The sequence below is a fragment of the Onychostruthus taczanowskii genome, unplaced genomic scaffold, assembly GCF_017590055.1.
Source record: "Onychostruthus taczanowskii isolate IOZ18803 unplaced genomic scaffold, ASM1759005v1 scaffold20, whole genome shotgun sequence".
NCBI lineage: Eukaryota > Metazoa > Chordata > Aves > Passeriformes > Passeridae > Onychostruthus > Onychostruthus taczanowskii.
Genome location: NW_024499240.1, coordinates 15389966 through 15404879, shown reverse-complemented (window position 1 = coordinate 15404879; position 14914 = coordinate 15389966). Strand labels below are relative to the sequence as shown.

Sequence of the window (14914 nt, the reverse complement as noted above, 5' to 3'; positions counted from 1 at the left end):
TAATTTCCTGTTGCTTATTTCACCTGCATTATCTTCAAAAAGGTGTTGCAGAACTGATCTTATCTCTTGCCTGCTGTAAGGAATATTCTAGGCAGGTTAACAGTGACATTCACAGCAATAACTTTTGTTACTTCTCCCAAAGCTCAGGAGCTCCTTTCCAGAAGACGTGTGTGCTGCTGAACCATAGGCACGAATACTGGGAGTCTGAAGCTTTTTGGCTTCTACCCTACTAAATTTTACACAGCCACAGCCTAAATACTTGAGTTACACAGGTACACTGTGAGATTACTTGATGGGTATCTAGTTAAAGGCAAAATATCTTATCCTGTGTGAAATAAATTAGGGCTGTAACAACCAGACCTTGACAGGAATCACAATGGCTACTTGATTTCATAAGAATCTGTCCTATAAAGCTCTTGGAAAATTGCAGAGAACATAAAAAATAGATCACTCAGGAAACACTGTTTTGTGAAATCAAATCCTTCTGGGACATAAAAGGATGTGCCTTAGGTACATAAGCAAGGGGAAACTATAGATATGTGTATTTTAGTTGTTCTCACGGCTTGCTCAAACACCTTCCTTCTCCCTCCAGTTTGAATTTTTAAAAAAGCTCCTTTAAACTTTTATATCACATTATTTCAGTGTTCTGGAATCAGAAAATTAAAATTCTGTTTTAATTGTATATTGAGATTGTCATTTATACTCCTTTTCCTTTGTATTGACCTATTTACATAATGTTCTTTAACAGCAAGAAATTCTTCAAAAGCTTGCTTTTTAAACATTTTTTACAAGTTTAATTGGTACTCCTCCAAATTTATTTATAGTAATACTGGAATAGTTCACTGAACTTTTTCTACAACAAGACTACAGAAGCGAAATACGGAGTTGGAGGTTTGATCTTTACATATATCTTAGTGGAAACTTGCAAAATATGGTCACTTAAATTATGTTATGCCAGTAATCTCTTTTTGACTTGAAATAGAAGCTTTTATCAAAGACAGTGGAGCTCTTGTAGCTAAAGAACGTATGACGTATGGGCTAAATAGTTCAGATTTATTTTTCTTGGTTTTCCCCCTTTGGTTTAGGGATATGAACCTGTTAAAAGTTCTTAGCATCAACAAATCTGAAGTGCAAACGCTAAGATTTGCTAATCACTGCTCAGTGCACTAACACTTTCATCCTATTTTCCTTTCTTGTCAGAACTTACATATTAGCATCCATATCTCAAACATATACTATAAAATGTTTAGGCTATGCAGTGGATGTTACTGTTGAGGGAAATGCAAATACCAGGCTTGTTTTAATTTTGTAATTATGCCAACCCAGCATTCTGTGACACCATTTTGCAATTATAGCAATCAGCTGTTTAAAACCATTTACAAGGTCCTAAATATTAGAGGAGAAGGACACAGGCAAAGCATTCTGCCAAGCTCACTCTGTTCCAGGGAGATACAGCTCTTTTCTTGGCAAAGAGTAAATATGCATCCAAAGCATGGCTTATGTTTAGGACAAAAAGAGGAAAAAAATAACAAAACTATTTTTGAGCTATGTGTATTGATGGGCATTTTTCTCTAAAAGTTCCTAGGGAAGGCTCTGACTCATAATTTCATTTAATTTCATTAGTCATAGTAACCTGTTAACAACTCTAATAAATTACTGGTATCAGACACCCAGACTTCACTCAGTCATTGCTCTAGAAGGTGGTGGAACAAATGCTGCAGCTGAACAATGCAATAATAGGGGTAGATTTGTTTGTTAGTAATATTTTGGTATTACATTCTGATGGAAACTCTGGTGCCAAGAATTGTCTCAGGCCTCAGCCTATCCATTCATGTGTTACCTGCAGTGGGTCAGGAAGACAGATTCTGCCTTACTGTCTGACCAGCATAAGGAGGCTTTGTGAGCACCTGCCTGTTTCTACTGCAGTCAGAATAAAGGAAATTATTTAACAGGGTGACAGTTCTTTCATGTCCTCTTGTGAAGGTTTTCTTTCTTTACAGATTTTTCCTAGATAATCTAGGAATAATGAAACAGAGTGTACATACGCTGAAGCAAGTAAGCTGTTGTTCCTGAGGCAGTAATACCTTGATGTATTATGGATCTCTTAGGATCTCTTCTTCAGGCGACTCTTATTATGCTGCTTGTCACAAAAAATATTTTTGTCAAACCAAGTTTTGTAAAACAGGAAGAAAAGACAGTTCCAAGATTTCTTCTGTTAACAATAAAAGCATCCATCAATGTGGAAAGATATTAATCTAGTAAAGAATAATTTTCTACCTTTTAGAAATAACTCTTTTCTCTGTGGCACTAAAAAAGAAAAAGTTAAAATCAGAGCCTTTCTCTGTTCATTGTATTAAATGAATGGCCACTAGGTCTAATATGCTTTGATAAACACTTCAGTAACATTAATTCATAAATGTTACTTAATGTTAATGAATTAATAATGACAGTGGGCTTTAGGGAGGTAGTTAACTAAAGCTGCACTTCGAAAATGCCATTCTACAATCTCTTAGGGCAGTAACATGCAGAGAAATTAATCTCAGAGGGAGAACAATTTCTTGGCACTGCTAGTGCTTTCCTTTTTGGTAGATAAATGGTCAGCTGTGCTGTTATCTAACCTAATGCCATCTTCCCCTGAGTGCAGCACAGTTGTTCAGGGCCCTTGATGAAGTCCCCAAGTCGACTGCCTTCAGTGTGTGATTTGTCTGCACACGTTTGTCCCTCTGCCCTCGCTCACACGCAGCATCCAGCTGCGTGGGACCAGGCAGCAGGTAGGAAATGCACTTTGGAAAGCAACCTCCCCTTTTTAATGGTAAAGGCTGGCATGGTTCAGGTGGATGAGAGAAGAGAGAAGGCTCAATTCTGAGCTGCATTACTCCTCTGCCCAGGGAAGTGCCCAGCTCCCACCTCCACCCTTGCAATTCAGGCTGTCAGACCCTTGGGTATCCATCCCAGTGTTCACTTGCTGTTTTCTCTTAGCAGACTGGTGTGTGCTGGCAGGGAACAAAACCTGAGATCTCACCCAAGTCAAATTCCCTTAAAAACTGGACAATGCTGCTGCTCTGGGGGCTCTTTGTGCCTGTGCCACACACTGAGCTATGCGCATGCTGAGGTGTTGAGGAGGGGCTGCACACAGGATTGCCAGTCCTGGTTAATCAGGGCTGTGGTTTACTCCATGCCCTTGAAATCACAGTGATGACCCCTTTTTACACCTCTTGTTTCATGCAAAGCCACCCCATACTCAGAATTTCTCATAACCCAGTTAAGCATAGGTTTTATTGAACTCTGAATGGCTCAAACGCATAATTCTCAAAATCTCATAATTCTCAAAAAACAACTGAGCGCTTTTTTAATCCTTAATGTAAACCCTAAAGCAACCTGGATTAAGAACTTGAGACAAGATCTAAAATAACTGTGGTTTTCACCCAGTGTAACAGCATTACACTTCTATTTCTTTCACTTTCTATTACTGTTAACATTAGATGCAGGTTGTCAGGTTTGGTTTTATCTGGGATTTCAGTCCTTTCTTTAGGACCTATTATTTTATTTAGCAGGCAAGTGTCTAGCACTCTTTACTGTGTAACTACTAAAATAATAATAATATGAACTGTGATTTACATTGTAGGGTTTCATATTTTGCTTGTTGCTTCAGAATGAATAATTTTTAAGCTGTGAAAACTCTTTAAAAATTAAATTAGCTGAGGAATCATGCAAACCATAAACTATATCTACATCAGATATTTGACCAATGCTTCTTTTATAGGTTTTCTTTTTTCATGTTTTTCTGATTTATTGCATGCAAAATCTCTGAAATGTGGTTTTTCTCAACTGCTGTGAAAACAAACTAATTCTAAGCAGTATTTCAAACAATTGCTGAGGGTGGTGTAAGTCCATAATCGGACTTTACAATTCAGGAGGAGATGCTGGTAAAAAAAAACACCCCATAACAGCTTGCATGATTTTTTGCACATCTTTACTATCAGCCTGAGTTTTGCCTTGTATTGATGAAGAGCTCTTTCCGAATCATCACTACTCTGTAATTATTACTTGCCTCTAACAAATGGACTTCCATTGTCAGAGGAAATCTTCAATAGCTGTGTCAGTGTCAGTGGATCTACATCTGTTGGACTATTTTAACCAACGGCACAAGACTCCTGGAGCCAGGTGTCTTTTGGTACCTTGCTAAGTTGCTGATTTCATTTTGAGCTGGGAGCACCTGTCCATACTTCCTGATCTTTCTACCAATTAGGGGTGCAAACAGTTACAGCAACACTTGCCCAGCTATGGTATTCCTTGCAGGAATCTCTGTCGCATTATGGTTGGAGGATGTTAGGAAACTTGATGATTTGACAGAAACATTTGAAGTAAAGCTTTGTACATGATAATACAATTGGAAAGATTACCTGGTGCTGAATTAAGATCAGCACTTCACACTTGACTCCCAAAATAAATAACTTTTTTTTCAGATTTGAATTTGCCCTGATGGGGTGAAAGGAGGAAGAAACGTTTGCAAGGAATAGTTTTGATGGCACCACTTGTCTACTTGTAAAATTGCTTTAGAAGCTACAGCTCTGTCACTTGTTCATGGTGGTACTAGGCATAAAATGAGTGGAGAACTATTGCAATTTCCTTAGGAGGTTCAGTATTCTGTTTTTATTAGATTTTCCTTCATAAATATGACCATATCCCTACTGAAGCTAGTAAACAGTAAAGTGAAGGAACTAGGTAAATTAACCCTTGGTATTAGCAATGTGGCTGCACTTGGAGCAGCTGAAATTCTCCCTGTCCTGAGTGCCAGCTCCCCTTGCCTGGCCCTGCTAGCGAGCCTGTTGACCAGCTGCTTGGCTGGGCTTCAGCTTATCTCCTGGCCTAGCTCAAATTCACTGGGATGGTTCTTTTGCACTTTGAGATAACATCAGCCTTTGATATTCTGCTAAAGTAGAGATCAGGTTTCAGGTGTTAAAATATTCTGGGAAATGATTTCTTGGTTCTGGCAGTCCAATCACAAGCCCCAGTGAAAAGGAAGAGCCACTTTAATCATCCTCCTGGGTGCTGCTGAATGGGAAAATCATTCTTCCTTAATTAAGAAGTGATAATACCATTCTTCAGTAATGGAGCTGAACATTGCTGCCATCTAGAATGAAATTTGCTAAGGAAAAAAAAGAATTCTCCCAGTTTTGTAGTTCTGATCCTGTTACTGTGGTGACCAGTGAACAATTTGTTTAACCATTTTCTTGCTTCTGCATAATCTAAGATATTTAATGATTGCTTTAATGTCAATCAGTGTCACAGCTTTTGCTCTTCAACAGTTTGAAGTGAACAGAACTTTATTGTCCTTAAGTGTAACTAACAAAAAAGTTAGTCATTACTGTGACTGCAACTCCCCATAAAGGCAAATGTAATTGTAATTCTACCCTTACGAGTATCTAAGGATAGAATTTTGCTTTAAGCTGTTATTCTCTTATTTAATAAAGTTCCAATTTTGTGACTTTAATTCATGCTCATTTAAACCAGGATAGTCTCAAGTTAGAAAATACTACTAAATGTTCAATATATGTCATATAAAACATTAATTGGATTTACAAATTCTCCCAAATGTGTGGTGATGAAAATTAGTATTTTTGAGTGTTTTAGTTTTCTTAAAGGCTCTCAACTGAGAAAACTTTGAAAATTTGTTTCTAAGATTTGTAAATAAAAGCTTTTTCTTAACATTTGAAATTCCATCTTAAATCATGTAGAACATTCAAGAAGGCCATTAAAGTAAGAGGAGAAGATGTATTTGACAAATAATTACAGAATTATGTCTATGCAACAGGAAAAGAGTCTTGTAATGGAAAAGTTAAAGAGTAAATATGCAAATTTGTTTAGCATGTGTATGGAAAAATTACAGATGATCTGAACTTATAAATCAGATCTAAAACATGAATTTGATGTTCATCATTTTTCTTTTATAAGGATTAGGACTTTCTTCTGTTAGTTGCTACTTGGATTATTTTTTGTTTGTCTCTTTAATGTCTTGATAATTCATCAGAAAAAGCACATAATTAATCAAAAAAGCATCTTTAGTTGCACAAGATGCAGTCAGTGTTTTAAATAGCAGGATGCAGAAAATCCTGATCTGAGGCAGAACCAGCAAACAGCCTCAGACCAATTAATACATTTGGGGGGAGGAGTTGCAGTTCTTATGGAAAATCAAGTCGGTTAAAATGGGAAGTGTGCCCAACAGAAAGAAGCAGGTTCTTTCTTCTAAGTGTTTGTGTAGGTGTGAGATATTTCCCTCCAGCTGCTCTAACTACTTCAGACAGCTGGTTTTTTGAGTAAGAGGATGAGTGTTGAACTTTTCCACAGATGTACTATTATACTCTAGTTAACAATCGAATAACCTATTCAGTGCTTCTTTTATTTTGCTTTTCTGTAGACAAAACATGGATGCACACTCCTGAAGCCTTATCAAAGCATTATATTCCCTATAATGCAAAGGTAAGAAAAAATGAAGTTATTTTCTCCTCATACTTTTAGAATGCAGCACATTCTATCTTGTTTTTGATATCTTGGAAGATTGCAGAGACGTAGATTTGACAGATGAATTAATGAAGACAAGCTTAATAAATGTCTGTTTTGCAGGTGAAAATGTTCTGTTTTTAATGGCCAGTTGATTCTTGTTCTGAGCTGTGGTTTATGGAAAGCAAGCTAGTGTTCCTTCTCTGCTTGATGATGTTTTTGTAAATGGATGGAAGTTCTGAGTGCAAAGGAATTTAACATCAGGCTGCATGCTTACAATATTGTTAAAATTAATGACAAAAACTTCTTTTGAACAATATCAAAGGCAACGAGTAACAACCCTTTCTGCTGGATATATTATGTCAAATACTCTGGAAATGTGGTAGAACAATAATGGCATTTTTGCACCACAAAGCCAGAAGCCTTACTTTAATTTTCTTATCTCAATTACAGAGAGGTAAGTTTATGTAAGTAATGGTTCCATTTGTCTAATGACATCACTTGGCAGGAAATGCATCTTACCTAAATACCTGAGAACCTAAAGGTTCCTAAATACTTACCTAAATACCAGCTTAAAAGATAGTCTACTAAAAGGAGGAGAGAATATACAGCCATCAGCATAACTCAGAGTAGACTGCGTAATCAGCAATTATTCGCTTAAACTGAGAGTATAATTTAATAAAATTCTATTGTGGGCTGTTCTGGATGATGCTCTCTTATGATTGGTATTTCTTAATATAAAAACCTTTCTTAAAATAGTCTTAATAAAAATAAATGTGAAAATTCTTTATATAAATATATATACACCAAAATATTTCTTTTGCAGGCCAGGGTTCAGGTTTCTACAAGTGTTCCCTGCTTTTGTATTTGCAATTTTCTTTTGCTTAGCATTGCCACACAGTGAGCAAGTGTTTGTAGTGGAAAGTGGAGTCTCTTTCTCACAGTTGCCAGGTTTTGAAAGTGTTTTCATTCTGTCTTCTCCAACTGAATTTTTGTCCAAAGGATGTGTTACCCTTTAACTGAATAGCCTTGCCAAACACCTTGGCTTTATATTACACTTCTTCAGAGGGAGGATTACTTGCTGTGGTGACTGTGCCATGTGTTTTAAGAGCAAGCTGAAGCCAGCTGTTTTTTCAAAGCACTGAACAGTGTCTGTTCATTTCTGGTCTTTGAGAGAAAAAAAGAAACCTCCCTCATCTCTTGTGTTTCATTGTCTTGCCTAAGAGCAGATCTGGTGAGTAGGTGTCAGTGCAGAAAAAGAAGTAGAATAAAGAGGATGGTGCCAAGATGGAGGTAACTGTAGAAACAACAGCATCAGCAACTTCTGGAGCAGAAGAAAAGATTGGAGAATTCCAGTCTAAAGGAAGTCTGCTCTCAGCCTAGTTAGGAAGACTCTTGGTCCAAAATGTCTTTCCGCTTATTTAGGCTGATATGTGCCTAAGTGTCCTCTCCAGTTCTGCTCCTGTTTATTGTTTATTCCAGGGCCTCCTCCACCTTTGTGGTGGCCTCTAAGGTCTGCCAGAACACTTGTAGGAAACTGGGATTTTAATGCCACATATGCTGGGTTTTAGTTTTGTTTTATTTATTTATTTTTGAAGAAAGTTAACCCATTTTTCATTTGGATCACAGTAGAAAATTCTCATTTGGAACTGTCAGTCATTTGATTCAAAGCAAGCAAAAAATTACTCTGCTCTGTAACTGGAGTGCAAAGGGTATGGGATTCCCTACCCTGTTTATTTATTTACACCTGGAATAAATTCACAATGCTTTTATGAACTTAGCTGGCATATACAGGCATAACAACAATAAATCTAGATGATGTTTCCACCTCAGTTCTCAAGTATCATTCTCATAAAGTTTTGCAGCATTTTTCACTGGAAGAGCAAGTTATGTATCTATCAGTACCTTATTTGGGGTTTGCAGCATTTTGGGTTTTAAGTGAAATGTCTTATTGATTTGATAATTTGTAACTGTGTTGTGAAGTAATGATTAAAAGCTTCAGAAAACCTTCATAACACAAGAATTGAACAAGACTCATTGTTTTTTGCCCAAACTGTTCCAATTCTCTAACATTCAGTTCATGTATCTTCCATGTTGGGAAGACAACATTGATCTATTTTAAAAAGCAGTCATGTGAGTGAAGAATGACATGTTCAGAAAATCAAATCAGTTTGATGGAAAGTAATACCAGAGATGTTATTTGTCCATGAGCAAGTGAGCTGTATTCTACTCCACAGTTTTTTGTATGCAGATTAGTGTGGATGGAAAAGTGGTTTCTGTTCTTCATAAGACACAAAAATAGTTTCTCTGACACTAATCTGAGATGATCAGAACACGGGCAGAGCTTACTGGGAAAGATGAGGTTTTGTTGATTCCTGAGACAGCTCATTGATAAAGCAGAGTTCATGAGTTGACTGTCATTTTTTTTTAAATCCTAGCAATGTTAACTGGAAATTAAAAGAATCCTGCAATATTGACAACTGGCCTTTTTTCTCTACCAAATGGAGAGGACCTTTTTAACAGAGAATTAGTAATGTCATGTTATCTCTTAGAACATGCACCCTCAGGATGTTTTATGACCATAATCCTCTTTGCAAGGAAACATGAGCTGAGTTTTTTCTTCTGCAAGTAAAATCCAGGAAACAGGAGTCTCCTAAGGAAGCTCTAAAATATAAAAGTGTCTTGAATTTCTCTTTCTTTTCCAACACACCCACTCCTACTTACTGTTTTGAAATTTGCTGATTTTGGCAAATTTTTCCACTGTGTAAACCAATGAGGATTTGGGCTTTGGGGTTTTTTATTTGTGGCGGGGACAGGACTGGGGTGTTTATTTTCCTTCTTCAGTTTTGTTTTGTTTGCTTTTGTTCTGCTACTATCATTTTTTTGTGTTTGTTTAGTGGGTTTTTTTGGGTCCTTTTTCTTCCCCCTTATCTTACTAGTATCCTGGTCTACCAGAAGGCACTGATAATAAGATTCCTCGCCTTTCAGCATGTTCTGGATATGCAACCTTGGTTTAGAGAAGCCGTAATTCTGACATCAGTTTGTGGTGCTATATTTTTTTTATTTGTGTCAGTACAAATGAAAGCATATTGCTCACACTTTTTTTTTTTCCCCCAGAAAGATAATTTAGACTTTTTATAATACAGTACCAAATGTTGACTAATTTTGATGTGGTGGCATGACAGTTTTAATATCCCTGGATATAAAATTCTAAAGCAAACCCAAACTTCTGTGTGTTAATTTTTTTCTGTAATGATCCTTAATTAAGAAGAGACGTTTGTGTTATTTTCTGTACTGTAAAGAAATAGCTCTCTTTTGCCCTTAAGGCAATTATTTTGATTTGAGGCCAGCTTCCTTTCTGCAAAATGAAAGTGATCAAAATGTGACTTTATAATGGAAAAAGACTGCAGTGTTTAAAAAAGAGCTGGTGGTTGTCATCCCCTGAGTGGTGCCTTTCTGCCAATCAAAAGCTGCCCCAACCAACCATGTTTACTATGTCTCTCTGTAGTAATTGTGTCTGTAATCCCCTTTAGAGTCACTTACTTATTTTTTGGCTTATATCAGACTTCCACATGCACAGCTTTCCATTTTGCAGACAAGAGGTTGTGCTTTGCCAGCCTGGTGTTTATGTTGGCAGCTGGCAAGGCAGGGGTCAGTGGCTCTGACCTTGCACGAGGCAGAAGGGCTGCTCTTTTCCATGGCAAGTGATGGCACATTAAACCCTTGGGAAGGTGTTTCACTAAGAGATGTCACAGCCCCCAGTGCTCACTGGCCTAATGCTTGCTTCACACTCACTTTCAGAGTTTTTATATTGTCAGCTGCAGATTGGATTCTTGATGTAGTAGTTTCAATTTGAAAGCTTAGAGTTAAAAGAACAATGGAAAAAAAGGAATTTAGTAATGATCACACATTATGATCTGGAAGGTCTTTTCCAACCCAAATGATTCTGTGAGTCTGTAATAAAAGACCTTCCTTGGCCATACCTAAAGCTCTTAGTCTTCACTATAGGACAATAAACAGTTTATTTAGATTCTCAACTGTGTGCCATTTCTTATTCCATGTGTTTTTTTATCACCATTGAATGGCAAATAAACTCTTGTGGAGCAGACATTTTGGTCAAATGATGTCACTGTGGTTGCAGGGCTCTAGGTGCAGTTCTGTCTTTTGAATATCTGCATTTTGCTATCATTAGTGTACAATGTTATCAAAGCCACATTTTTGTGGCCTAAACTGCACTTCTACTACAATTTTTTTTTGCTATTGCTATAATTCTCTTCTTCTATCCAGTTAGCATTTCAGCAGAATGATCATGACTGTGTCATTAAAAGTAATGAAAAAATGTCAAATGGCAAATTGTATGTAGCTTTCCCAAGTCAGCAGAGTTACAAGGCACACTATTTAAGATATGCAGTGAAGTTAGATAGCAAGATATTTCAAACAGAGCACAAAAATGTTGACAATGAGCAACTACTGCAGTAGAAGGGAAATTATGAGAAATAATGAGTTTTCCTACTTTAAATTTATTATAATTAGAATTAATAACTTAATACCAATTAACTTTCATTAGAGTACCAAAATGTCTTGCATGTGATCATAATTAATTTAGTGTTTAAGCACAAGAAAAATTAGTTTTGTGATTATACCCAAATGAGATAGGAAAGCAAAAATTGTAATTTTGCAGGGGAATGCAAATTTGAACTTCTTAGTTATTTCTAGTACATTGCAGTCATTAAACTGGGGCTCATTATACCAAAGATGAATAAACATGCAAATGAAATATAAAATATTTAAAGTCTGCAACAGGTACTCTCAACAGACTTGCTTTGATTGCTCTTGCTCTCCAGAAGAGGATCTTCTTCAAGAAAAGAATCAAATTTATGAGCAATTTGTTGGTGTTTCTTCTTTCAAGTCCATTTGTGTACAGTAGTGCAAGGCAGCTTAGTATAATGGATGATGTTTCATTTCTTTCCTTTCTATAGAGAAGGAAACAATAGAGTATATGTGTTTCAGTGAAATATTTGTGGTAGGTTCCAGTTAGAAACCAAAAAAAAATTACAAGAGTTAATGTAATTGGCCAAGTGAGATAAAAAACACTGGTCATGTTTGTCAATACTTTATAAACTCCAACTGAAGGACAAACCAGTAGCTCTTCATCTGTTCTCCATGGCTGTCACCTTCTTTAATGTTCTGCTTGTCATCCTTCGGGCTTTTCATAAGCTCCCCTTTCCTTGAAATTTCTGAGTCCTGTGTGACATAGCTTCAGTTACAACTACGAAACATTTGCAGCACAAGTAAGTTATGGGAGCTGAAATTTCTTGCCTGGAATCACAAATTGTGCACACCAGTTAATGGCATTCAGCATAGGATCTGAGAAATAATTGAAGTGTCTCTCTAAGTCATACAGTAAGATGTTAAAAATGTCATAAAACAAGATGGAGACAGAGGCCCTTGTCTACATTGAAGCTGATATGTGATCCACCACAGCTCTAAAGTATTTCCTGTCCTGAGCAAGTTTTAGGTTTCCTTTGTATCCACACAATTTCTTTCTCTCACATAAATTGCCACACATCCATTTATTTAGCCTATATAAAGAATAATAATTTATAAAAAAAAAAAAGAATAATCTAAAGAATGTACCTAGCACATGTTGGATCTCAGGTGCTATGTTGCTCACCAATGTGCCCTGTTAATCCCACCATCCACATAAATCTTCCATGCCAGAGAAATGAACACCACAGAATCCCCTGCTGTGGATTTTCCAACACAGCCAAAACAATATGCATACTTAGGAAACCAAAACTTGTAGTAAAAGCTTGCAAAAAGCTTTGAGCCAGAAAGAAGTTCACCATGCATGTATAAACTATATCCCAAACAATCCAGAAGTAACAGAAATTCCAGGGGTTTCACATTCCAGCCCTTTGCAACTGATTCTATGGTTTAGTATTGAGCCCAGCATCTGAAGCATATTTCTGAAGAAACCATATTAACTATGAGTTTAAAAGTGTGTTTTGAACAGTTGCATCTCTGCCCGTCCCTGGTATAGTCTCAAAAGAGGTGAGCAATGAGATTGTTGAGACACAAGTCACAAAATCATTAGAAGCTTCATGTAGCAGCTTTTACAATATCATTTTCCTGTTCTTCAGAAAAGAAGACTAAGAAGAAAAAGACTTCAGACTAAATTAGTGTTTGAGTATTAATCTTCTGAAGTCTGTGATACTCAGTCATGAGTTCCTCAGCCCTGGATAAGAGCAGGCACTTACTGACTAAGGAGCAGTGAGTGATCTGCCTGTTCAAAACAAATGAACAAAGCTCAGAGGTCTGTCCAGTCAGAATTAACAAAGCAAGAAAGAGTGTGCAAAGACCTTAAGGTCAACAAAGATTTACTCAACCCTCCACATCCCTCTCTCTTCCTTCTCTCTTGCTCGTATTTATTCCCTTGCCTCTCCCTAAGTCTGGTTGAAACTGCCAATTAGGCTCATTAGCATCTCCTCTGGGATTCCCTCTGCAGCTCTACTTCCATGAGAGCGGGCAGCTGTAGGAATGTGAGGTTTCTGGAAAAAGGCCTTTCAGCCTCTGCACTGTCAAGTATCAAGTGAGTTGCATGTCTGACACTGGAATAAGAAGTATTCAAATGTCTGGATTATTGTCCTTGTGGGCTAGGTGGCCCACAGCTGTTTCTAGATTGGCTTGCTTTAAATCAGGTCTGCAGATGAATTACTCTTTCTTATCTCCCATATTTAATCTCAGCCTTTCTATAAACTAGGAACAGAGCTGGTTTATAGAAAATAAGAGAATGACACACGGTTTTTAACAGAAAATTCTACAAGGAGATACAATTTTAAAAACAGAGCCAAGATACATTACAGCCAGGCTGTTCACCATTCAGGAAAAGTTTCACATTTGCTGATCTCCATGAGGATCCATCCTTAATAAACCATCAGACAAACCACCAGCTGTAGTCTCTGACTTTATTAACTTTAATAAAATAGTAATGTACATTTAGTCAGCTGTGGATCTTGGACTGCAATAAATATTTCAGAAATGCCTCCTTGTGATAACTCTGGCTCAGAAAGGGTAAAACTCATTTTGACCTGCTTTAAAAAGCATTTTAAACTTTGAATATGAGAATGTTAGGTGTAACTTAATAGAAGAACTAATAATTTCTGGTTTTGAACATAGCAGAGCAGGAATATTTGCATGAAGTTGTTTGTAAAGCTTTGTCGAAATGTTTTGCATTTTCACTAGGAATTATTATGTGCAACTGAAAGGGAATTATGGGTTACATTGGTCTAAACCTCCTTTTTTTAAGTATTTTTATAACTAATATTCTCTTCATTCTGAATCTTTAAAGAAAATTGAAATGGGGCAACTCCTATTGTTTTACAAGTTGTTTTTCAGCATGTTGCTGTAATATCACTGAAAATAGGGAAAATGTAGAAACAAGGATGTCCATTAAGTCTTTGAAATGGGTAGAACCAAAGGTTGCATTTGAAGGGAACGATAATTTGAAGCATGAACTAGAAAGGTCCTTAAACCCCATCTTGTGCTATTGCTGTAGCTCCCAGTGCTTCTGAGTAGGGAGAAACTAGGAGGACAGATAAGTAACTCAACAAATCATGTTAATTAGAGCTAAAAGATTAGGTAGGAGGCAAATCTTGTTTACTCATGAATACAGGTTCATTGTGGAAAAATCGATTCCAATCAGGAATTTATAGGGCTTCTTAAGTCAGAGTTTAGAGGCCATATCACATATCCTCACTTTATGAGACGTTGAGGACCTGAAACTGTTAAAGGCAAACACATTCTCAAAATGAAAAAGCATTCCCCAAAATTGCATGTACGTACTTAATGTTCAGAATAATCCTAAATTTTTAAAACTAGGTATGGGTTTGCATGTTAAACTTTGGGTTTTGAAGAGAGGCAGGTGGGAAGGCAGGACGTCTTCAAGTGTTTTTTCTTTTTATAGTTGAAATCTGCTGAAGCACTCTGAGTGTGTGTTGTGTGACAGAACACTGTTAATTTTGTGCTAGTATAGCTTTTTATTTGTGTTAGTGTTGGCTGTTTGATGTGTACGAGGAGGAATAGGGTCGATGTTTTATATTGATTTTCATCAGTAACACTCAGAGGTACTAACTGAAACTGTGCTGTGCATTTCCAAGGGGTTACTGCAATTTATCACAGTTCATTAGATCATAAATTCTTTGAAGCTAAGGGCTATCTTTTTGATGTTTGTGCAGCCTCTAGAATAATGAGAGAGAGGCTGTAGGTGCTACCTTGGTGCAAGCAGTCATAGATCAAAGCTCAGAATAAGTAGGCAACAGAAGACCTTGGACTTCTCTCGTGAGCTTTCTTCTCAGCTGGGATAATTAAATGATAATGCAGATAAGAAATGGGTGACTTATTATCCTCAGCT

General features: G+C 36.9%; 1 protein-coding gene across 4 annotated transcripts in view; it reads left to right on the top strand.

Moving 5' to 3' along the window:
- GULP1 (GULP PTB domain containing engulfment adaptor 1) overlaps positions 1 to 14914 on the top strand; it is a 142936-nt gene that overhangs the window by 75243 nt on the left and 52779 nt on the right. For all 4 annotated transcript variants that reach the window (XM_041403210.1, XM_041403212.1, XM_041403209.1 and 1 more), the window contains one exon: positions 6419 to 6480. In XM_041403210.1, coding sequence (XP_041259144.1) covers positions 6419 to 6480 — 62 coding nt within the window. The remainder of the gene's footprint in view (positions 1 to 6418; positions 6481 to 14914) is intronic.